This window comes from Colletotrichum higginsianum, chromosome 1 (assembly GCF_001672515.1).
Source record: "Colletotrichum higginsianum IMI 349063 chromosome 1, whole genome shotgun sequence".
Taxonomy (NCBI): Eukaryota; Fungi; Ascomycota; class Sordariomycetes; order Glomerellales; family Glomerellaceae; genus Colletotrichum; species Colletotrichum higginsianum.
Genome location: NC_030954.1, coordinates 2071146 through 2095428, shown reverse-complemented (window position 1 = coordinate 2095428; position 24283 = coordinate 2071146). Strand labels below are relative to the sequence as shown.

At 55.0% G+C, this 24283-nt stretch overlaps 4 protein-coding genes across 4 annotated transcripts; 2 read left to right on the top strand and 2 right to left on the bottom strand.

The window, feature by feature from the left end:
- Window positions 1-6648: 6648 nt before the first annotated feature.
- Window positions 6649-12057, top strand: CH63R_00643 (BAH domain-containing protein; the record flags this gene model as incomplete). The annotated part of the gene is made up of 5 exons (XM_018295618.1): window positions 6649-7441; window positions 7611-8064; window positions 8121-9969; window positions 10029-10425; window positions 10493-12057. 5 exons carry the CDS (start codon window positions 6649-6651, stop codon window positions 12055-12057), a joined length of 5058 nt encoding a protein of 1685 aa, XP_018163980.1.
- A 390-nt stretch (window positions 12058-12447) lies between these two features.
- Window positions 12448-13231, bottom strand: CH63R_00642 (Cytidine and deoxycytidylate deaminase zinc-binding region; the record flags this gene model as incomplete). The annotated part of the gene is made up of 5 exons (XM_018295617.1): window positions 12448-12472; window positions 12544-12715; window positions 12812-12905; window positions 12989-13075; window positions 13160-13231. 5 exons carry the CDS (start codon window positions 13229-13231, stop codon window positions 12448-12450), a joined length of 450 nt encoding a protein of 149 aa, XP_018163979.1.
- Window positions 13232-17400: 4169 nt separating this feature from the next.
- Window positions 17401-21176, top strand: CH63R_00641 (RhoGAP domain-containing protein; the record flags this gene model as incomplete). Its single annotated transcript, XM_018295616.1, has 4 exons — window positions 17401-17805; window positions 17867-18563; window positions 18619-20642; window positions 20706-21176. The coding sequence occupies 4 exons, from the start codon at window positions 17401-17403 to the stop codon at window positions 21174-21176; spliced, it is 3597 nt and encodes a 1198-aa protein (XP_018163978.1).
- Window positions 21177-22476: 1300 nt separating this feature from the next.
- CH63R_00640 (3-beta hydroxysteroid dehydrogenase/isomerase) lies at window positions 22477-23711 on the bottom strand (the record flags this gene model as incomplete). The annotated part of the gene is made up of 2 exons (XM_018295615.1): window positions 22477-23118; window positions 23220-23711. The coding sequence occupies 2 exons, from the start codon at window positions 23709-23711 to the stop codon at window positions 22477-22479; spliced, it is 1134 nt and encodes a 377-aa protein (XP_018163977.1).
- Between the last annotated feature and the right edge of the window lie 572 nt (window positions 23712-24283).

Below are 24283 nucleotides of genomic sequence, written 5' to 3'. Positions count from 1 at the left end.
CAACACTTGTTCGATGGAAAGCGCGCAAGCGCGTTTGCGCAGAGACCCGTCACTCATGTTAAGGCAGTAGCAGGGATGGTCCACCTTGCAAGGTCACGCGAAATCATGTGGCGAGAAGCGGTATTACCTCAGCCAGCACCGGGCCCCGCAACGCCGTCAGCAGGTACGTACCTGCCGAGCTGACGGCTAGGCATAGCAAAGTCGAAATGGAAAGTGGAAACGCAACAACTAGACTCGGCCGGGCTGACCGGGTCGCGCGGTCGATACGTATCTGCTCTTCCCAGGCTAGGACGGCCCCACTCTGGACCGAGCCACACTTCACACACCACGACATATGGCCGACGTGAAGTTCGCCCACGGCTCGCGTGGCTCATTGTCACTTGATGCCTGCGGGAATTTGTAGACCTGACATCGGCGGTTGTCGGTGTCAAGGACCGATAGGCACTGGGGCTGCGTCATGCTGGATTTCATTCTGGGGATAGAAGAGGAAGAAAGGAAGGGATGGGGTTTCGCTTGGCACCAAGCGGCGAGAGAGGAGGGGCGAGTGAGTAGTAGCCTGAGCCGTACACCGTAGGAGGAGAAAAACACCAGAGTTGAATGGGATGAATGGAATACAGGACGGGGGAAGAAGCTGAAGTCCTATCGCAAAGGGAAGACGACCACGGAAGAAGAGCACTATCTGGAAGACAAAAAAGGATAGAATAGGACAGGACAGGTAAGTGTGTGGAACAAGGGGGAAGGAGGGGGGGCGGTCACTGTGGTCGGTCCCGTTCGTCGTGTGCAGCGCCAGCACAAATGGCCAACCCCAATCCATCAAACTCGAACCGTGCAACTTGCGCGGGCGAAGGATGACCCAGGTTCCAGGGCCAGGTGGAGGAGCCTGTGGCCACCCAGACGGTGGCTCAAGAGGTACAAGACCCTGTCACCGGACAGGGGTCATCACCTGGCCCCTTCGATTCGTCAACGCTCCTCATTAGCCCTGCCGCGGCCTGCCACCAGCGACGACCACCCATCCTCATTTTGCTCAATGTTCAGCGACGGTCGTGTGTCGTTTGCTGGCTGACTCCGCAGACCATCACTGTCGCACACATCAACTAACTTTTAAACACCGTATGGGTGGCAATGAAAGTTAACAAACTCGAAGCAAGCAGTACTGCAGTATTCCCCCTGGGGCTTGTTGGTGGCAGGCGATACCCTCAATCCAGTCGATACGTCGACCCATCCTCCCGAGGTATAGACATACTTCTCATCCAGCAGGTTATCTACCCCTTGACGATGGTTAGGAGCTGCTCGGCTTACAATGAGACTGGGAAAGCAACCAGCAGAGATAAATGTACACAGCATCATGTCTCTCCTTTATCGCCGGCCTAGGTCGTGGTTGGCCTTTTTAGACACGGCGCCGATGGCACGGTGCAGGGCTCAAGTGCTGACCTGGGATGGACAACGGTCGGGCTTTCTCCACGAGCGAACTTTTGACCCCAACAAACGCTCAAAACACCGCTCTCGCGTTCTCTTTCTCTCCTGTTGACACTCCATGACCCCCCCCCCCATCTCCCCCGATCGATGTAAAGAGACGGGGTCCAAGACAGTGCATGGTTTCGTGGCCGGTGGGCTGGAAAAGGCCGGAATGCGCTTGCCACTGGCTAGTGTGGCCGGCCCCTTGCGACCTGCGGCATGATGTATCCTATTTTTTCGCTTGTGCCGGATCAACCGACAAATGCGGTCAACCTCATTTGTCTTTTCTGACGTCCCCCGTCGATGCCGCAACTAAAACCCGCGGCCGCCAGCTTGGTATTTGTCGCGATTGGCACTCTCAAGAAGTAATGGCATTTAAAGTCGCATGCAAAGTATCGCGACACCTCTCAGGTCGACATCCACTGTTCAACTTATCCCCCCCCCTTTGCTTTTAAAACCAAATTGTCGCCCGTGCATGGCGATAAAAACGGAAGCTGCCTGTCATGCTGACAAGTTCACTGGCAGTTAGGCCTCATGATTGACGAAGCCGGCAACTGGTGTCTCCTTTCGTCGATCGCGAAAGGGAACAATCGACTGCGAATGACAACGCGCCTGAATAACAGGTCTGTTTATCTTCGGAGATGTACAAGTCAGGCCGAAATTGCCCGGCCGTCTAGGAAGTCACCACATCGTCGGCGCCTGTGTCGATTGTACCAGGCTCCGTGCCTTGTCAATCGTGATTGCACAATACGGTCGCTTTTTGGCGAAGCTTTGTGGCGCGGATGATGGACCGAGCTGCGCTAGCAGCGACACTGGGAGCTGGCATCGCATTCCTGTGCCTGTGTTTTTGCTTGGAGATTTCGTTCTGCTCCTTGATATCTTCCCAGAAGACGAAAGTTGGGACTCAGGATCGGGGAAGTAGGTAGAGGTAGGTAGGTTGGCAGAAAGAACGGTACGTACCGACCCAGGTGTCTGCCAGCGTTCCTTGCGGCTCCACCCCGACATCAAAGTACCTCCATAGTACCTTAGCCGTCTCGTAAACTTCAGCATGCTAGCTCTGTGCCAGGAAGTACTAGGTAGGACAGGCATGTGGTTTGAACTTTGAAACACACTGTAGTATTGTTTGCGCTGATGTGTCTTCAAACCGGACGGTCGTCAGAAACGTCAAGAACAAATTGCAGCCTCTTGGAAATGAACCCTGGATTTATGGGAGCGGGAGACCAATTTCTTCTGCAAGTACGAATAAACCTGAAGCTACGGATACGGACAGAGTGATGCGAGCCTCCCCTCGAGATAGCTGAGCGGACAATGATCGGCATCTGGCTACTGATGCATCTCTGTCGCGGACTGCGCAAAGTTGATGAGCATGTTGAAGGTACATATGACTTTTTGTGTAGGCAGACACACGTGTGATGAACTTTGGCACGGGTTTCCCCAATGCACCAGGAAATGGCATGCGCCCTGAAAAGAACCCCAACGAACAAAGCAGGCGAGCTCACTATCTGGACGTTGGTAGAGAGTTCGCCGACAGCGGTCATAGATCAATCCGACCGACTGCTGGCGCAGTGAACACTTGTTGTTCATGTTGCGGCGACGTCTAGGCGACTCGCCTACCTCATTGAGGAAAGCAAAGTGGCAGCGACACACAGCGCCCCTCGAAGACGGTGCTTGATGAAGGAAGCAATTTGCGAATGGATCGCAGGGAGGCCTAGTAGTCTAGCATGACTCTTTGTAGGTTATGGTCTATCGAACGGCAGTGGCCCAGCCAGCTCTTGGGAAAATTGGTGTGAGGTGAGAAACTTCGCCAAGGGTCGGTGTTCGCAATGAGAGACGGGACGGACAGTGGGGGCAAAAAGAGTAAAGGTATTAAAAACGAGGGGACATTCGATGCAGTGACAACGTCCGGAATTAGGCCTCTTCCATGTCGTGCATATAACATTGTAGGATACGTGTGTAGTGGACAATTACCATACTCGAGTGCACTGAGCAAAGGGCAACAAGGCAAGGCGAATTGTGGTACCATATGGTGCCAATGAACGCTGGCCGGCTCTTGGGGGAAAAAGAAAAAAAACCAGAGGGAGAAAAAACATCCAGATGAGGTTGGCCGGGGCATACCAGGCACCTACCGACGACGCCTTGCGTAACTGAGGTAGATGATTAGGTCACGAGAGATACCGAGCGGGCATCAAAATCGCGGAGACGAATGTCTGCTCTGAATGATGCCGACAGTCAGCCAGAAAGGAGCGACAGCGAGTGAGCAAGAAGTGCTGTTGATATTGGGGGGGGTGGCCAAGAGTCACTGGGCATCCCAGGAGGGAGGTGGGATGGAAATGGAACCGACAGCACATGCATGGGTGATGACGGGGGTGTATGGACGACATGTCGTGGGCATATCCCTACTGCGTAGGGAGCACTCTGTTTCCACAGGGTTGGGTTATACAAGCCGGGGTACGGCGAACCAGGGAAGGGAATCGAAGGAAGAAGTGGGCGATTCGTCAAGCATGGCCAGCAACCACGGGAGAAAAAGCGTGGCGGCGCCAGGCCGGCGTACTTATTGTACCTTTTTGGCAGGCGAACGAGTCCAAGATGAGACAATGAGACAGACCGGCGGGCAACTCATATTGTGAATGTCGAGTGCCGTAATCATAGCACACTCAGGTAGGCATCATAGACGCCAGAGGCCGACCGGATATGGCACTAAAACAGCATTTAGTGCTGTGCCATCGCAACAGGAGGAAACGTCCATTGAGAGCAGAGGAGGCAGGGGACGCGGAAGCAGAAAAGGAGGGTTGGGTGGGAAAGACGGACGACGTCAAGACAGCAAGGGAAGATGGGGGGGGAATGACGAATTGAGGGAGACGATGGATTTGGGGGGGGGGGGGAGTTTAGGTAGGCAGGTCGCGACAGGTAATATCCGTAAATGCCCAAGAAATGCGAACCATGCCGTCCGTACCTTCCTCGCACCTTTCTTCATGCTGTTGTGTTGTTCGTGTCTGCCACTACCTAGGTACGTTCAAGTCAAGTACAGATGCCGCGTGCGTTGACCCCCGACCCCCGACACAGACCAGACCCAACAAGTCAGCCAGCCCCGGCCGGCCGGCTGTTTGAACGCCAACGTCGCCAACCTAGTTCGCCGTCGTGGACGAAGTTAATTGAGGGCGCTGATACCCCCGCTGTCGCGAGGAAAAGAGAGTGAGAGAAGTCACGAGTGGAAAGTGATGATGGTCCGAGAGGCGAAATGTGGTTTATCTAGACTTCATCAGGTGAATTGAATGGAAATTATCCATCGGGATATGATGTCTGGAGTCCGATGGAGGCAAGAAAGGGCACGCGAGGAACGAGCGAGCGACCGGGACACGTAGAGAGAGAGGACATGGGCGAGAGAAAGCGGGAGTCAGACATTGTCCTGTGCAGGTCTTGGGCATCGTCATCCACCCACCCAGACTCTTTCGAATATTTCTTGCCGACGCTACTTCTTATCTGCTAGGTCATCCATCGTTTGCAGAATACACCCACCCACTTGGCCTTGTTCATGATCGGTTGGAGAGGAGTAGGTGGGTTAAATGGATGTGTCAGGACAGTCCTCTCCCCGCAGAGGGAAACCCAACGGGAGAACGAATGTGTGTGTGTGTGTGTGTGAGAGAGAGAGAGAGAGAGAGAGAGAGAGAGAGAGAAAGGGAAGGAAAACAGGCATGGCGACGATCTGATAGAAGTGAGATGGACGGGGGGCGTGCGGTTGGATTCTGCGGCGTTAGCAGGCTTGGGGTTGAGGTGTGAGGTCGGCGGCCCCTTGGTCTGGTGCGAAAGCAATGACTGCGGGAGCGGGTACCTACTGAGGTACAAGAGTGGGTCTGGTATCATGCAGGTTGCAGCAGCGTATCGCTACTCGTTAGCCATGCAAATTTTGCTAAGGGACACGAGTAGCGTTCCCCGACCTGCAGCAGATCGATACCTTGCACGCAGCCCCATCCGCGAAAAAAAAGCGAGGCCTGCCTTTTCTGCTTGCTACTGCTGCTGCTAATCCCGCCGCCGTCGAACTGGCCCAGACAGTCTGGAGAGGGAGGGAGAGTGAACGAGAGAAAGAGAGGCGTGACTTTGGCTTAGCACTGGTTATGTTGGTAAGGAGAGTAGGTACGTATCTTCGTTCAGACATGCTGCCTCCCCAGGTGCCCCATTTCCTGTACTTGCCTCCCCATTCTGGCTACCTACGATATAGGTAAGGTACGCATGGAAAGGTATTTGCTTGACTTTGTTGACGTGCTGCAGTGGCAGCAATCGACGCAGTATCCGTAGCGTGGTAGCGGCAGCCCGGGTTTATGGACGAGCCAAAGGCAAGGCCAGGTCAGGCAGGCAGGGTACGGTAAGGTAGGTCGTTAGGCAAAGGCGGACCAGGTGTGTAAGGTGCGCAGGCCCATTCATCGGCCGCTGGTGCTTGGTGCTTCTGGTGTGCTTGCTTCGTTGCTGGGCCTAGTACCGGTACCGCTGCTTCTGGTCGTCCGTCGTCCGGCGTCCTTCGACGTTTCCTACCATTTTGCCTTCCGCTTGTCTGGACCTGGACCCATCTTCTTCCTCTCCTTCCTTCCTTTCCAAATCACTTCCTCCCTGCCCATCTTCACCACCTTCACAAACACGCCCGATTTTGGCTCGCCCCTCCCCCATTGCTTCCTGCCTCCTACCTCACTGGCCGCACGGAACCTTGACTCTCAGCTCTCATCTGTTCCTTCCCACTACTGGTGGACCCTTACTCACACTTCCATTTCTCATCTTCCCACTCACTCATTCTCATTCTCATCCACCTACACCCCCAAATACCAAACACCAAACATCACACATCCACACCCATATCCAATATTCGCCGCGTCCGCGTCCACGCGCACTTCTTCCCGGCCTTACGTCCTTCCCACCAGCTGGGTTCCAAACCATTTGCACATTCCCCATACTCACTCCCCATCGGACGCGATCCCTTCACACATCCATATCTAGCCATCTCATGGGCTGCACCTGGTCTACGGCCGCCTGCCTCACTGGATAAATAGTCCTCGGATTGGCCCAGCCTATGGATCGGAGTCCTCGCCGTTCTGCAGACGAGCCTCAACCTGTCGGCCCTCTTGCACCTCATCACCCGCGGGAAGGGCCCCGGCATCATACTTCGTCATCTCATCGCCTTCCCACGCGCACCTAGCCAACGCCATCATGGCGCAGAAAACACAACCTGCCAGCAGTTCTGAGGACCAATCTCCCAGTGCCACTCCATCTGCACAAGACGCCTCGGATTCCACGCAACCTGCCGTTTCGGGCGCGTCAACCTCCAAGGCAGCCTCTGCCGCCCAGAAATTGCATCAGACAGAGCTCGACGCGGCACTGCGCAATACCTCGCAATCCATGGCTAAGTCGTCCCCCACGGGTTCAGACCCAGCCGCAAAGGATGCTGGCATTGAGGCCGCAAACCCCTACGGGACGCGGTCACGAAACCGCAATGGATCTTCGCGCCCAAACTACGCAGAGGACAAGGACCTGGATGTGGACATGTACGACTACGCCCCAGAGAAGAAAGATCAGGAGTCTAAGAAATCGGCGCGTCACAGCAATGTGTCGGCGACGTCCGCCCAGGAGGGCGCGCGCGCCAACGGGTCAACCCGTAAAGCTCTCCCCTCTGACGACACAAAGCCAACCACTCCTCAGAACGGAGCAAAGGACGTGCAGCCATCAAACCCACCCGCAACACCGCAAACACCGGCTACGACAACCTCCACGCAACCCTCAAAAAAGCGCAAGGCAGCTTCACACGCTGCGACTGCGACTTCTCAGGCCCATGCTTCTGCAGCGACACCATCCGGCACAGGCACAGGGGCATCACGAAAGACGGCGTCGGGCCCCTACGCTAGCTCATACGCAGAGACCAACATGCTCAGTTTTGGGAATTCTCGTGCGGTTCCTCGAGATGGGAAGTTAGTGGCAGATGACGGTACCGTACTAGCACCCAATGGTAAGACAGTAACAAACCATACCCGCACCCTTACTATGCTCCCACTCCGGCGCCGCCCCCCCCTCCCTTTAAATTTAGTTTCTTTCTCATCTTTTCTTCCACTCTTCGCGGAGGATGACATGCTGATCGGGGATTGCAGACAATGTTTATCTTGTGTGTGAGCCTCCAGGGGAGCCATACTATCTAGGCCGCATCATGGAGTTTCTCCACATGCAGAATGACCAGACCAAACCGGTGGATGCACTTCGCATCAATTGGTTCTACAGGCCCAAGGACATTGGCAAAAAGGTCAATGACACGCGCCTGGTGTTTGCGACAATGCACTCCGATATTAGCCCTCTCACAGCTTTGCGTGGCAAGTGCCAGATCCTGCACAAAGCGGAAATTCCCAACATGGACGAGTACCGAAAGATTTCGGATTGCTTCTGGTATGAGAAACTCTACGACCGATACATCCAGAAAAATTACGACCTTATTCCCACATCGACAATCGTGAACGTGCCCGAGAGGGTTAAGAAAGTGCTTGATGAGCGCTGGAAATTCGTTATTGTGGAGCAGGGACGCGGAAAAGAGTTCACCAGCGCAGTGAAGCTCTGTAAGCGATGCAGCGGCTACTGTGCAAGGTTAGTCCACCATAGCGCGGTGTCGTAAGAGGTTGGGATCACTAATGAGACAACAGTAATGACTCAGTTGACTGTGCTGTGTGTAAGAAAACATACCACATGAACTGCGTCCGGCCGCCGCTGCTGAAAAAGCCTTCCAGAGGCTTCGCCTGGTCCTGCGCTGCCTGCAGCCGCGCTCAGGAACGTAAACTGGAGGCCCGACACACTCCCAACCTTCTGGATCCCGTTGGCGACGGCGATGATGAGGATCTCTACGATGACGACGAGGACGAGATGCAGATTGACACCGAGCGAACGAGCCCCGCCGACGACGACGACTCCCATCGCACCGGCACTGCGGAGCAAATCTACCAAGCCAGCCTCTGGCCTTGGCGGTACCTCGGAATACACTGTAAGCCCGAGGATGCTCTTGATTATGACGATCGGATTTACCCTCGTGCCAGTACTCGAATTGGTCCCAAACATCAAGCCCCTGTGCTTCCATGGCCCGGCCAGCCCGTGCAGTACCAGAAGCCTCTTGAAATCAAGAGAACGGGAAAGAAGGGCCCAGGTTTGTCGAAGGAGGCGCTGGCGGCTTTGGAGGCCGAAAAATCCCGTCGCGAGAACCGTCCCAAGTGGGTGCAGGACGAGCCTCCAGGTTATGTGGCAAGAGGCGAAGATTACGACAGTGACGATCCGAATGCGACGGCCACCCGTCTATGGGCCCCGCCTCCATTGTCGGACAGAAACAAAGACTGGGAGGCCAAAGTCGATCAGTATATGAAGAAGGCAGAAGAACTGGCGCCCAAGTTCGGTCTGCCCAAAAACTCGACTAACCTTCACGACGTCGCCCTGGAGACGTATTTTCACAGTGGCTACAACGAAGAACGCGCGGTCAAACTGTTTTCGGAAGTGGATAAAGCAGCTTTCAAAGAGCCCGATCTGACAGCAACGGAACAGAAGAAATTCGAAGAAGGTGTCGGCAAGTATGGGTCCGAGCTTTATCTGGTCAAACGACACGTCAAGACAGTCCCGCCCGGGACAATTGTGCGATACTACTATACCTGGAAGAAGACTGCGCAAGGCAAGCAGATATGGGGTAACTTTCAGAATAGGAAGAGTAAAAAGGAGGCCAAAAAGGCAGAGGTCGCGGCGAGCAAGCTCCAAGACGACATCGCCGACGATGCCGACGACTCTGCGTTTGATTGCGGCAAAGCGCACAACAAGAAGAAGGGCTTCGTGTGCAAGTTCTGTCACACAAAATACTCAAGACAGTGGAGGCGAGCACCCAACGCATCAGGCACTCCCGTGAGCGAGAGTGGCGGCAAAAACTCGACTAAGGATAAGAACAACCAGTATATCCAAGCTCTCTGCCGTAGATGCGCCGAGCTTTGGCGGCGATATGCTATTCAGTGGGAAGATGTCGACGAGGTGGCCAAAAAGATCGCCCAGGCAGGAGGCCGGGCCTGGAAGAAGCGGCAGGACGAGGAGCTACTCAAGGAACTCGAGGCCGCCAAGGAAATGCACACGTACTGGAACACGCCTCCGCCGGTCAGTGCTCCGGAGCCGGTCACTGCAGCCCCTATACCCCCGAGCGAACCACCCCGCAAGAAGCTGAAGGGATCCGCTCCGGACAGAGACTCGGAACCGTTGGCGTCGGATTCTGCTCCTGTTGCCGCCCCCGTCAAAAGGAAGGAGAAAGCAGCTGAGAAGCCAGCCCCCCCACCGGTTCCCGAGATTCCGAAACCCAAGACTATGCCGTGCGCAATTTGCGATCAGTTGGAACCACTGGGAGACCAGCATCTCTCTTGCAGAGAGTGCCGGTTGACAGTGCACCGCAACTGCTACGGAGTTGTCGACAACAGAAACCCTGGCAAATGGACTTGTGATATGTGCGCCAACGACAAGAGCCCGCAAGTTTCAATCGTATGTCCAACACTCACTCCCATCACTTTTGCCTGGCCTAACAATAACTTCTTTTGCAGCAATACAAATGTGTCTTGTGCCCTGTGGAGAACACAGAACATGATTTTGTCGAGCAGCCCAAAATTTCTGCTTCCAAGAAGAAGTCAGAAAAGGAGAAGGAACGCGAAAGACTCGAGCGTGAACAAGCGCAGAAGGCCGCCGACTATTACAGGAAGAAGCAGGAGGAGAACAACCGGCCAGTAAACCCTCGGGAACCTCTGAAACGCACTGCAGACAACAACTGGGTTCATGTCACTTGTGCCGTTTGGACAGCGGAAGTCAAGTTTGGCAACGCCAAGGCACTGAGTCCGTCCGAGGGCATCCCATCCATCCCTCGGACGAGGTATGATGAGGTTTGCAAGGCCTGTGGCTTCAAAGGTGGCGCCTGCGTTGCCTGTCATCATTGTCGCAATCCTGGTGAGTGTTGCTTAACCCCTCCCCTCTTCTCCCTAGTTGTCAAGACAGCACTAATTGCGACCAACAGTCCATGTTGAATGCGCCCGTCAGCAAGGCTACGTCCTCGGCTTTGATATCACACCAGTCAAGGGATCTCGTCGTGACCAATTTAACCTGGTTACCATCAATGGCGAGAGCGGCGTCATGGCAGCCACTGTCTGGTGCAAAGACCACGTTCCGACAAAGAGCGTCATTCACCGCATTCACGACATTGTGAACGATGATGGCCTCAATGCTCTCCAGCTCTATGTGCAGAGCTACAAGCAGGCAGATCTCACGTTGACTGGTACAGTCCGAAAGGCTAATCTCATGGCAAATGCTGCTGCCAAGCTGGGCGGCGTGCCTGTGACATCAGGTCCTCGGCGAGCTTCAACTACAACCCTACCTACCAACGGTGTTGCTCATAGCGGGAACAACAACAACAACAACAACAACAACAACAACAACACCACCACCAACAACAGCAGCAGCAGCAACACCAACAACGACGAAACATCAAGTGATCACCAAGCAGGAGAAAAGATCTGCATCACCTGCGGCATCGACGTTAGTCTCAAGTGGTGGCCCATCGAAAACTCTGACGAGCGGGAACTCACCAACGGCCACTACGGCAGCCTCGGATCAGAGGCTCAAAAGTTTGTGGAGCAGAGGAAGTTCCAGTGTCACAAGTGCCGCAAGCTCAAGCGAAAGCCCAATCCCCACCCGCCCAAGGATCCATCGCCAGTAATCGAAGCCGTGAGACTAGTGCCTCCTCCGCTACCGGTCGTTCCGCCGCACCACGCACTGGCGGCGCCTCCTCCGGGTCCTCCGCCCCTGAGAAGCCCGCCAACGACCGGCCCGGAAGCAAGGGCGCGCAGTCTCTCATCATATGCTTGGGTAGCCCCGGCCCCGCCTCCGCCTCCGCCTGCCTCGCAGCCCACGGCAGCTCCTCCGCCGGCAGTTCCTACTGCACCACCCGTACAGGCCGCCCCTGCGCCCCCCCCGATTCCGCCACCGGCACCCCATCAGGCCCCCAGTCCTTATGGCCCTCCCCCGGCGCCAAGATATGGAGACTGGCACAGCCGTCCGCCTGCACGGCACGGCTCCCCGCCCCAGAGACCGCCGCCATTCCAGCCGCTGTCGACGCTGCGCCCTCCGCCAATGGCCGTGCCCGCACACACCCCAATGCCTGCAGCCGTTCCCAACGGGCATATGGGGCAGCCTGCACACAACGGAATGCCGCCTTCGTCCCTTGTGCCCGGGCCCGGGTCCATGTCCCACGGGTCTCACGGTACACATGGTACACACGGTCCACACAGTTCCCACGGGTCACACGGTTCTCACGGGTCACACGGTTCGCACGGTTCGCAATACATCCACCCTTACCGGCAGAGCTCCCATGGTCTACCTCTTGGATTGCCCAATGGCGGCCCTCCACAAAGAGGCCCCGATGCATTCGCGCAAGGACTTCTGCCTCAACGAGCGCCATACGGTAGCCCTCCTGCTCATGACGCCGGAGGTCCTCTGAGGACACCCAATATGCGTCCGGCTAACGAGCCACCTCGGCCAGCGGGGGCGAGCACCAGTCCGTCTCTGCGTAACCTGCTTTCTTAAGGGCCTCAAAGCATTTGTATTGAGTATTGCGATTTGTGGGATTTTGAGGGGTGGAGGTTCAACGATGCCTTTCTGTGGGGCGTTTGGGATCAGAGCTGGAGTGCGGAAACTATGACTTGCTCGTGTAGAATAATCATCCCATTGAAGGGGAGGAAACTCGTGTGTCGCCCGACACTCAGCGGTTAAACTGGCGGGTTGCCACAAGGAAGAGAGTGCCTAAAGGGGCTGGGCTGGGCTGGGATAGATCCATCCCGTAAGACACGTTTGTAAGAAGATCTGTCGTTGAATAGATGCCCATGCATGTTACTGGCATTCAAGTGCATGCAGCCGTTCTCTTTCAAACGCTCTCTTGCAGTTCGTCCCATAACTCCCTCGCCGCCTATATCTCATCTATTCCTCACCAATGTCCTCGTTCCTGTTCAATTATCAGCATCATATTGACTGGGAGTTCGGTCGAGGGAAACCCCCAAAGCAGGAGAGCCATACCAGACTTCGGGCTTCTCGGCGATGAAGTCGTCCATGAGGGCCTTGCACTCGGCGCTGTCGACGACAACAACCTCGACTCCACGCTGCTTGAGGTACGCCTCGCCACCGAGGAAGGTCTTGTTCTCGCCGATGACGACGCGAGAGATGCCGTACAGGAGACAGGCGCCGGTGCCTGCCGTTGTCAGTGTCACCAGTTTGGGAAGAGGGGATATAAATCGTCATTCTTCCCGAAGGGGCGGAGCAAGGGGTCTAAGGACGTGAGACTTACACATATCGCAAGGGGATAAAGTCGTGTACATTGTGCTGCCCTTGTAGGCCTTGCCGGGCAAGCGACCGGAGTTGAATAGGGCGTCGGTTTCGCCCTAGGCGATGTTCCTGTCAGCTTCACCGGGATCGTGTGATGGCATTCAAAGAGGAGAGAGAACGATTATGATGTTGGCCTTACATGGTGGATAGCAGAGCCTATCTGCACGCGGCGGTTGTGACCGCGCCCGAGGAGCTTACCGTCTGCGGAGACGAGGGCGGCTCCGATCTGATCGGCGGTTGTTGATCAGTTGACGTTGGTCCAGAAGCCCTCGAATTATCGACAGTGGAGTTGATTGAGATCAAGACATACCGGGACACCGCCCTCGGAGGCACCAGTTCTGGCCTCCTCGATTGCGATGGCGAGACCCTCTGCGTCGTTCATGATTGCTTGTGTGACGATGTTGTCTGATCAAATACTCTGGAACCGTAAGAGAAGTCTGAGGCGGAGCGGGGTAGGTTGGGATCGGATGTCACGTTGACGGGGCTTTCGAAGGACGTGTGTAGATTGACGCCCCCGGGACACGAGAGTATTTTAACGAGGGCACTTGCTAGTTTTGTTGCTTGGGGATAAAAAGTACCAGAAACGATGGAGAATGAGATGGGACGGGTGGCGGCGGAGACAACAGTTGACGTATGAGACCACATTGGATGGGCCTGGGAATCGTCTTATCGGGAACTCCACAATGAAGGGGATTTGCATTCACACTGATGAGAGAAGTCCAATTCGCATTTGCTTTGGCAAACTGTCGAATTTTGCAGTTGAACCCCTGGCAGTGGAAAATGAATATGAAGGTGTCTATGAAGCTGAACCAGACACTCTCTTGAAACGGACCAGCGTTGACCTGACGTCTTCTCATGAAGTATGGTCATCAAGGAAAGAATCAACAAGAAGTCGGCCGAAAATGCAACGGATAACAGGGGAGACCGGAGAAGGGATGCTAGAGATGCCACGTTTTTCTCATTTCTGTTTCATCAAGTGCTTGTGTGGCCTTGCATACAACCGGCCAACGATACCGCTCACTGGTTTCTCTCGGGACCTTCTCCAAGACCTTCGCGTCGTGGAGTTCTTTCCATCCACTTCTTGCCTGCGCTGTTGGGCAGACGGCAACGCTCTAACACGTTGGCAAGGAGGACCAAGAGACACAATACCTTGTAGTGTTACGCTACTTGAGGCTTCACCGCCGGCGAACGAGCCCGACGAAGAGCGGATGAATCATCATGATGAAGAGGCCTATGCGCGCCATCGAGAAGAGAACGAAAGATGCCAACGCAGACCAGCAAAGACAGGTCTGAAGAACGGTTGGCTAAGCTTTGATAGCACATCGCCTTATTGCAGCAACTCAAGCCCCCACAATTCTTTTCGATTTTTAAAATAAATAAATCTATATAGATACTTTTAATTTTTTTTTGAATATCACCAGGCCTAGGTAGACTTGACGAATGTCCTCATGCAATGCTCACCCCCACACACCGTCGTATCTTTCAGACCATCCGATCGTGCAAAGGCCGAAGGGCAGACGGTGGTTCTACGGCCGGCTTTTCGGATTGCGGTATTTGTCAAGCTATCGGACGACATCGCGCGTCAAACCACCGGCGCGAGAACGACGAGCAGAGATGCCTGCAGAATTCGCATACAACCACGGCAACCAGCGGGAAACAGCGGCGAACGAGGCAGCAACCAATCCAGACTACCGCAACAAGAGCGCGTTGAATTGCCGAAGAAAAACCTCTACATGCCAAAACACAATGAACAACGAAAAACAACCCTGCGAAGTGAGAGACTGTTGGTACTCAAAAGTAATGAGAGGCTCACGCGGCTGGGAGCAGATTTCGCGACGAGTCGTCGGTTGCGGGTGGAGAACAACCGTTGGGGATCAGCAAATTGCACACGACGGCAATGTTACTTTAGATCAATTCTCCCGAAGCTTACATCGGCGTTTATCTCTAGTAACCTCGTATATCAAAATTTTGGTGGGGCCCGTTTCGAGATCATCCCAAGGAGGGAGAGAACGAACCGCACTCGAACATCGGCCAGATCCACGTGACAGCGCAGGTGATTTGTCTGGGTGCGGGTTTCCCTCTCTCTTTCTCTCTCTTTCTGAGCTGTTCTCCAGCGCTTTTGACCATGCCCTTATTTTATGGCTGGGATGAAATTGACGATATTGTCACCCAGTGTCGATCGCGGTGATGTATTGCCATATGTACCTTGTTTAAGAAACGGACAATGACGCAAGGACGCGCTCTCGTCCTTCCCACTGTTCGGCCGAGCGCCCAAGAATGCTGTGAAGGGTATTCGGGCTCTCTCCCCCCCCCCCCCCCCTTCTTCCCCACTGCGAAAGCATCTTTGCAGTGGACCGTGCACGGATGTCAATCTGATTCCTCGGCTGAAGCGCCAATGGGGGCCAAGGTCAGATCCACTTCTTCGTCCTGGCAGGAGGATATTGCAATTCCACTGTAAATAGCATTGGATTGGATCCCCATCACCATCACGGGGCCGCTGTTCATATCCAGTGAAAGGAAGTAGGAATCCCCGTCCCCCCCGCTGGGAGAAGGGGGGGCCAATGAAACCCCCGGCAAAACGAAAAAAGGAAGGGAGAAAAGGCATCGGTTGACGTTCGGTCGCTTTGCTCGAATTTCCCCTCGTTCGAGATTGCCTAACAGAGGCGGGCGCATGTACCTTGCACCCGTGTATGAAAAATGTGCAGATACTGCGTAGCACATGTGTTGATGCAGACGCGATGGAGATGTGGAAAATAACAAGAACCGGGTCTGATATCGATGACCTGGAATGAGCAAAGTTGTTGCGACCTTGGTCTCCTTACACAGGGTTCGGGGGAACGAATGGGTCTTGTTTTATTGTTGTTGTTGTTGTTGTTGTTGTTGTTGTTTGTATCTATACCGCTCTGAGAGGGGGGGACGGGGCTTATTGTCTACCCGCAATTGACAGTCGACTTTCCTCGTCCGTATCCGTCCATTACCTAGGTAGGTGCTGGGCCGCAAAAGAGAGATAGAGAGAGAGACTTGGTCTCTCTGGCGCCACAAACCAGCGTCTCTGAAGAAAACAGTGCATAAAGACGGCGATCATCGGCCTTAGCGCCACACGGCAGTGAGGAGTACACTAATCTGAGGACCCGTATCGTGCCTAGGTAGGTAGGTAGGTAGGCAGGTAGACGGGTAGGTAGTAAAAGGCAGCTCGAGGAGAGGCACCTTGTGCCCGCCTTGTCCTTTCTCGCCTTTCTTTGCGCCTCGGGTACCTACCGAATTAATTCGCTCCCGTATTCCACTCTCCCACTTCGCTCCCCTCTTACCTACGGATACAGTCCCTCTCTCCGCCCTCCCTTGTCTCGCCTTGCCGTCCTCCTCCACTGCCTTAACCGTGCGTTTTACCTAACTCCCCCAGAGGGCACCTTTTCGCCTCACACATACCCTCTCTCCTCCGAGGTACCTTTTCTGCGTACTCGAGGTTCAAGGTACCACCAAGCAAAGGACGGACTAAGAAAAGACGATAGAAACATCAATCGCTCGTTGACGACCTCTCGTCACCTTACCCTTCCAGCATTCCATTCTCGCCTGCACCAACACCCAACAGCGCAGCCTAACTTGGGGGACTCGCCCAGGATTTGGGTGCAGCCGATCGAGCCCACACTAAATCTCCCTACGGCCAGCAACGAACGCCTCATAATAGAACCGCCGCGCCTTCGCCCACACTCCTTTGATCGTCCTCGACCCGGCCCCCTTTTCCCCCCTTCTCAGCTGGCGTTGGTGCTGGACTTGGGCTGTGACACGCACTCCTGCGACCAGGACGTTTCTAGGTTTTGCATCGCACAGCCTCGCATCACTACATACTCGCTGGTTTGCACTGTCTTGCTTTTGGGCTTTATTTTTCTTGCCCCTTCACTGCACCACGCACGCCGCTTTTTGGTCCTTTGGACGACACGAGAGGCCAAAGGAGGGGAAAGCGGAAGAAAAAGAGTGGTCGGTCACTGGCAAGCATTTCAGCTATTGCTCCAAACGTCGCCCTGCTGGTTGCTCCACTGCCACAAGCCAACAACCTAACCTCGACGACCCCGACTTGGTTCCCCCCGACCCTCTCCTCACACTCACCCTCACCCTGAACCCCGACTATTCGTACTCGACCAACTCTCAATCACACTTTCACTTCCGACTGCCACTTCTCTCCAACCGCCTTCCTCCTCAGCCCAGCGCCTGCGACGTGGCCAGCCGTCCTCCACCAGTCACGCGAGTAGCTGCCCGCTATTACCCGACTTATTTACTTTCGTCCAGCAGTACGATACCGCCGCCGTGCGACAGCGACCCTTTTCCTCAATTCTCGACCCTAGTACATACATACCTCCTCCTAGCCATTCCACCACAACCACCCCCCGGCATTTTTACCATCCAGCTGATGCCGGCCAACAATTTTCTGGCAATTCCCACGTCCGACACTCGAGGCTGACGGGCCGCTTCTCAATTCACTCCGCCCTACCAGCCAAGGATCGCAATCGACCACACCAAGTAGGGAGAGTATCGACACGAAAAGAGTACCGCAGCATGGCGTCGGATTACGACCACGGGGCGCCTGACGACCGCTTGCAGGCCCACCCTGCTGCCCCTATGGAACTCGGCTATCCTGGTGATCGAGGTTGGCAACAGCAGCAGCAGCAGCAACAACAACAACAACAGCAGCAACAACAACAACAGCAACAACACAATGGAGGAAGGAGAACCCCCGACAACAGTTATCGCACACAGCAACACTCGCGCTCACCGGGCCCTAGAACACCTGGCAGAGATGGCGAACCGAGACGGAGCGGTGAACGCAGCAGATCCAAGGGAAGAGGTGGGCGGTCAGCCAGCGGTCAACAGAGAATATGCAAGAAGTGTGGAGAGCCGCTCACCGGCCAATTCGTGCGCGCACTGGACGGGACTTTCCATCTAGACTGCTTTAAGTGTCGTGTAGGTGCTGAACGTATCCTATTGTACCTCTTGGACCTTGCTAATCCAATCGCCTTCTTAGGACTGCGGCCAGATTGTAGCCTCCAAGTTCTTCCCCGTCGACGACGAAAATGGCGAGGGTCAGTACCCGCTCTGCGAGACAGACTATTTCCGCCGGTTGGGTCTTCTTTGCTACAAGTGTGGTGGTGCCCTTCGAGGCTCTTACATCACTGCGCTCGACCGAAAGTATCACGTCGACCACTTCACATGCTCTCTTTGTCCCACCGTCTTTGGCGCCCAGGACAGCTACTACGAGCACGATGGCAATGTCTACTGCCACTATCACTACTCGACGCAGTTCGCGCAGAGATGCAACGGCTGCCAGACCGCGATCCTCAAGCAGTTTGTGGAGATCTACAGAAACGGCCAGAACCAGCACTGGCATCCCGAGTGCTATATGATACACAAATTCTGGAACGTGCGATTAACGCAGCCGAGCGATTCCTCTGAGGGACCCCAGGAGACCGACGATCCCGCCGCTCGCGAAATCATTAGGGAGGAGGAGGAGCGCATGGAAGAAAAGGTCTATCGCATCTGGAGCGTCTTGTCGACCTTTGAGGAGTCATCTGCGGCCTGCATCTCCGACATGCTTCTCCACGTGAGCAACGGCGCCTACGTCGATGGTGTCCTCGTCGCTAAGAAATTCATCTGGCACGTCGAAATCCTGTTTCAGTCTGCGGATCGCCTCGACTACTCCATGGACCAGCTGAAGCTGAAGGGTGTGTTTCGGTCAATTGGCTTACCTTGGCAGCGTTGCTAACTGATCAGAAATAGGATTGTCGTACGGACGTGAGGCCAAGCTTCTGTGCAAGAAGATAGTGTCTTTCTTCTCCCTTTTGTCCAAGACTCAGGACACGGGAGCTCGAAAGCTTGGCGTCACGCAGGAGCTGCTGTCTCTCGTCACAGGCCTTGCTCATTACCTCAAACTTCTCATTCGGATCTGCTTGCAGGGAGCGCTACGCCTCGAAAAGGAGTCTAAGAGCTCCGACGGCATCTATCAATTCCTGGACGATCTCAGCGAGCTGGATGCTGCCAAGCCTGACGATAATACTCTGCAGGCCATTACCGGAAACTCGCGACTTTCGGCAAAGGACTCGGACCACTGTGCGCTCTGCAGCAAGTCCGTCGAGGACGAATGCGCCAAGCACTCTGACAGGCGCTGGCACATTGCCTGCGTGAGCTGCTCGCGCTGCACCAGGGATATCGGCCGCAAACTGGAAGATGCCCACTACAATGCGTTTGACAAGAAGATCTACTGCAACAACTGCATCGGCGCAAACAACGAGGACATGCCTCCTTTCGAACACGTCACCAAATTGCAGCAGTACGTTTTTCTGCTCAAGGTGGCACTGGCGAGATTGTTGGACATCCTACGGAGCAATGGCGCTTTGCCTCGGCAGGACGATGACCAGAACATGGATGGCTATGGCCCGGGCGAGGGTTCCCGAACTCTGGCTCCAGGGGAGGCGCCCTATCTAAACTCAGATAACCGCTCGAAATCGTACGCTGGAGATCAGCGGGAGCACAATCGCGAGTCTTCTTACGAGAACACGCTGAACGATGTTCGCCGGCTGAGAAGTACTCGGCTCGACAAGCATTTGTCGTCGAGCTTCAGAAAGGCGAGAACCTCGCGCATCATGGACGGCCCAGAGGGCCGCAGTGTCCGCCCAGGATCGGCAGGCGAGGACTCGGGACGAGCCGATGGGGACCTCCAGATTGTTGAAGATAGACGTGGCCCAAACGATGAAGGCACGACGGACAAAATGTTTAACCACCAGGATGCCCTGACTCTCGATGATATCCCGCGGATCGTCGCCGCTGAACAGGTCAAAGAACAACAGTACAAGCCCAGCCGGCAAGAACTTTTCCGATCCCCTGCGACCGATCCCATGGGGCACCAAAGATCGCAGTCTGCCGGCAGAGAGGCAGAGATCCGCATGGGCGATCCGATGCCCCAGCGACTCGGCCGAAAGTACTTTTCGGAACTGTCAGGTCTGGAATACTTCATCGTGCGCCACCTGGCAGTCTTGACTCTGGCGCCTGCTGTCGAGAACGAGTTCTCTTTGGATGAGCTGTTGAGCTTCATTGAACTGAGGAAGCAGCCCACTTTCTGGAAGAACCTCGGCAAGGCTTTCAAAAACGACAGGCCCAAGAATGTCAAGAAGAAGGGCATTTTTGGGGTGCCGCTGGATGTCATCATCGACAAGGACGGTGCTGAATCGACAGACGGCGTGGGCCCTGGAACTCTCAAGATACCGGCCATTATCGACGACCTCATTTCCTCCATGAGAAAGATGGACTTGTCGGTGGAGGGCGTGTTCCGAAAGAACGGAAACATCAAGAAGCTGTCCGAGCTGTGCGAGAGGATCGACCGGGAAGGCTGTGACAGCATCAACTTCATGGATCAGCCCGTAGTCCAAGTCGCCGCCTTGCTGAAGCGATACTTGCGCGAACTTCCCGACCCGCTCATGACCTTCAAGCTCCAAAAGCTTTGGATTGCCGTCGCCAAGATCCAAGACGACGCAAAGCGCAAACAATACCTGCATCTTATCTGCTGCCTGCTGCCCAAGCCCCACCGAGATTGCTTGGAGATCTTGTTCTGCTTCTTGAAATGGGCTGGATCCTTCCACCAAGTTGACGAAGAAGCTGGGTCCAGGATGGACATCAAGAACCTGGCGACTGTCATTGCGCCCAATATCCTCTACAGTAGCAACAAAGCGCCTACTCTGGACAGCGACCCCATGTTTGCCATTGTGGCTGTGAACGACATGATCACCTCTATTGAAGAGATGTGTTTGGTAAGCACCCAAATCGGCGTGTGTCTATCCTTTGGCAGGGCTAACTTCTTCCCCCCCCGGCAGGTTCCCGATGAGCTCATGGATCTGGTCAACGATCCATTTGTCTTTGGCAACACTGCAGACCTCACCACAAAGGACATCCTCAAGCGCTACCAAGACCGTATGGGCCAGCGATCGGGGCTTGGTGGTGACGTCAGCGAGGTGTTTAACAGACCTGACAACTCGACTCGGCCCCCTCCCCGACGGGTTGAAACCGACCCTGCTCTGTGGCAACAGCAAGAGAGCAGTGTGCGTCCGGTGCAGGACCCGCCCATGCCAATTCCCCCTTTCAACCCAGCCAATCCAGGCACGCCGCCACAGAGATGGCGAGCACAACAAGAAGAGAACGGCCACCCGTCTCCCTATAGCGGAGGGGGCCAGTTTGAGCCTTCTGATGCCGAAGGCCCTACTGAGGCACAGAAGAGAGAATGGCGCCAATCTGGTGGGGTTTGGGGAAGACAGAACGGTGGTGTTGGTGTTGGTGGAAACTTATAAGTCCAGCTTTGCTACCTACGCAACACACGCAACCTACACAACTACCACACATACACACACACACACACAATGGCAGACTGGTGCTTGCTATCCACACGCGTCACAGTCACAAAGCAGCCTGCTGTCTGGTCTGTATTACTTACTGCGTATTCCCTCCGTTGGAACCTGCAATTTGGTGTTTCAAGAGTCACATATTCATGCATTGTTGGCGGCGTTCCCAACCTTTTTACCCCACTGAAAGGACAGAAAAAGAAAAGACTTCTTTTTCTTCAACTTCTACTCACGACAAGGCGGCATGAATGATTATTCTTTTCTTAGGAAGTACCGTCGTTTCTCTCTTCCAACCAAGCTTCTTCCAACCCTTTTACTCTTTGGCTTCTCCGAGAGCAAAGCATCAAGCCAGCATGGAACAAGAGTCCACGGTCTGCCAGTGTTCTTTCACACAAGATGGTCCTGAGAATGTTGTTTTCAGGAATGAGGGAGGATTGGAGGGATTGGTTTGACTTGATCTTGGCTGTCTTGGAGTATCGGTCCAAGGGACTTCTCAACTTGTCGACGGGCATTGCTGGCTTGATTGATTGACCATCTTGAGCTGGACAGCAAGCCTCTTCTTCATATTCTTGGCTCGCGCGCGAGACCTACTATAGCTTCGCTTCTTTGTTGGAACGATTGAGATGTCGGATTGCATTTGTGGGAGGATTTTCGGAGGCGGAGAGAGGAAGAGAGTGCCAGATTTGCGCGTATATGGGGAGGGTGTTGAGAGGCATGGAGGGAGTGGTGGAAAACCAAAAAAGTCGTCTGTTTCTCGCTCCCACTCTGAAGATCGCATGGTCTGAAGATCGCATGGCAGAGGGGACGTATTTTCTCTCAAAAGTACCCAGGTAGCCATGGAAAGGGGGCGAGAGAAGCAGCCAGGCAGCCCCGCAAATACGAACCGGACAGGCCGATTGTTGCCTGCAAGTTTCCTCTAATTGACGATTTCACATGCCTGTGTGATTTTATCTGTGTGCGTCTTCAAGTTCGTACCCGCTGGTCAAGGAAGCCTGATTGCGCCTCGTAGTTTGTTACTGCTTTGCTCGTGACATGGCCGTTTCGGGTAGGCCCATTATTAAATTCCTCCTATACTGCAGTGAGGATATATATGTGTTCATGTGTGTGTGTGTGTGTGTATTTACACGGCGGGGGAGAAAAGGAAAAGAAAATGACTTTTCAACACCACGTCAGGAATTTCCATGCCGCCGCTCATCATGATACGCGTTCCCGGCCTCTGCCTACCCTTTCCATCCGTGACGGTTGCACATCACGCTTTGACGCTGACCTTGCCAGCGTTCTCCTGGTCCAGGAACCACTGCACGCCCCTCTTGATGCCTTCGTCGAGGCCGACGATGGGCCGGTAGCCAAGCAAGCGCTTGGCCTTACCGATGTTGTAGTAGCGCGTCATGCAGCTGTAGATGTTGCGCTGGCGGTTGAAGATGGGGGGCTTGCCGATGATGGTGAAGAAGACCTCGGAGCAGAAGCCTAGCACAAGGCCGATCTCGCGGGGAATGGCCCAGACGTGGCTCGTACCCTTGTCGGAACCCGCGGCACGCCAGATGGCGCGGGCAAAGTCCCAAAAGTAAATGGGACTGTCGTTGGTGACGAGGAAAGCCTCGCCGTCGACCTTTTCGTGGTCGAGGGGCGCTGTGGAGGAGGCGGCGGTGGCGAGGAGGAGGCGGGCTGCCAGAAGGTGGGCATGGGCGACATTGCCGACGTAGGTGAAGTCGAAAAGGTTCTCGTTGCTGCCGAGCTGAATGCCCGTCTTGCCCTCGCGGTAGATCTTTACCATCTGGTGGGTAACCATAGTGTCGCCCTCGCCGAAGATGCCCGCGGGGCGGATGGAGCATGTGAGGAGAGGGTAGGGGTCTTGGCGGTTCGCATCGAGGACCAGTTCTTCTGCGGCGGCCTGGGACGCATGGCGGGTCAGTCTGGTTGGCTTAGTTGCGAGAGAGTGCCATGCGCCAAGAAGAACACCCAGACGGGAGGGTAAAGGGGGCTGGCGCATACCTTGGTCTCTGAGTAGTACTCAGTCTGCAGCTCGCCGCGAATGACAGGCCACCGCTCGTCGGCGTTGATGAGGTCGCTTGTATTGTCGCTGATGATGCTGGCGGACGAGGTGTAGACGAGGGCCTTGACCGAGGCGGCCTGGCATGCGGCGACGACAGAGGCGGTCCCGTCAACGTTGACCTTGCGGAAGAGGTCCTTAGCGACGGCGTTGTCGCCCTGAACGGCGGGGGAGGCGGTGTGGATGACGACGTCGGGCTTAACGTTCTCAATGATGGACTTGACCTTGTCCGTATCGGTAATGTCGGCCTCGTGGTAGCTAGCCCTGGCGTGACGGTTGTGGCCGCAGCGGAGGTCGATCACGTCAACGGCCGCGACGGCCCAGCGGTCGCCGGCGAGGAGCTGGTTGACAACATGATGGCCCAGGAAGCCGTTGCCGCCGATGACGAGGACCTTACCCAGGTTGGGGAGTGTCGCAGGCTTCTTCTCAGACATGATCAATGTTCTGAGATCGTCGGCTAGCAAGATTCTGTAGGCAAAGGTATCAGAATCAGAACCCGAAGAAACCGGAGGGGACTACGGGTGGGGAGGGTGAGAAGTTGGGGAAAGGAGCGAGTCGATTGTTGGTGGTTTGCGCCTGGTCCCTGAGCAATAATTTGGATTCTGGGGTAAGGAAGGACACACAACAGCAACGGCCAATCTCTCTGTGCCTCAGTAGCAGCTCAGGTACTGAGTACAGGCTACTGACGCAGGACAGTGCTACAGAAGGTGGTATAGAGTACAGCTACATAGAGCTCTTCAACGCTAATTGCATTTAGCCTGCAGGCTAGAAACCGTCACACCCCAGTCCCTCTTCTGATTTCATAGTGATGGGTTCGGTGTGGTGTGCTTCTGCCTGCATTGCAACATTGCTTCAGGGGATAAGAGGATGTGCCCCACCTAGAAGTGCACCGACTTCGCCAACTTTAGAGCTGCAGTTTTGACTTCAACTTTACCTTCGCCTTTCCAAACCAACTTCACTTTTAGTCCCAGCAGCCAGGCAGGCACCCTTAGTCCCCTCTTTTTGT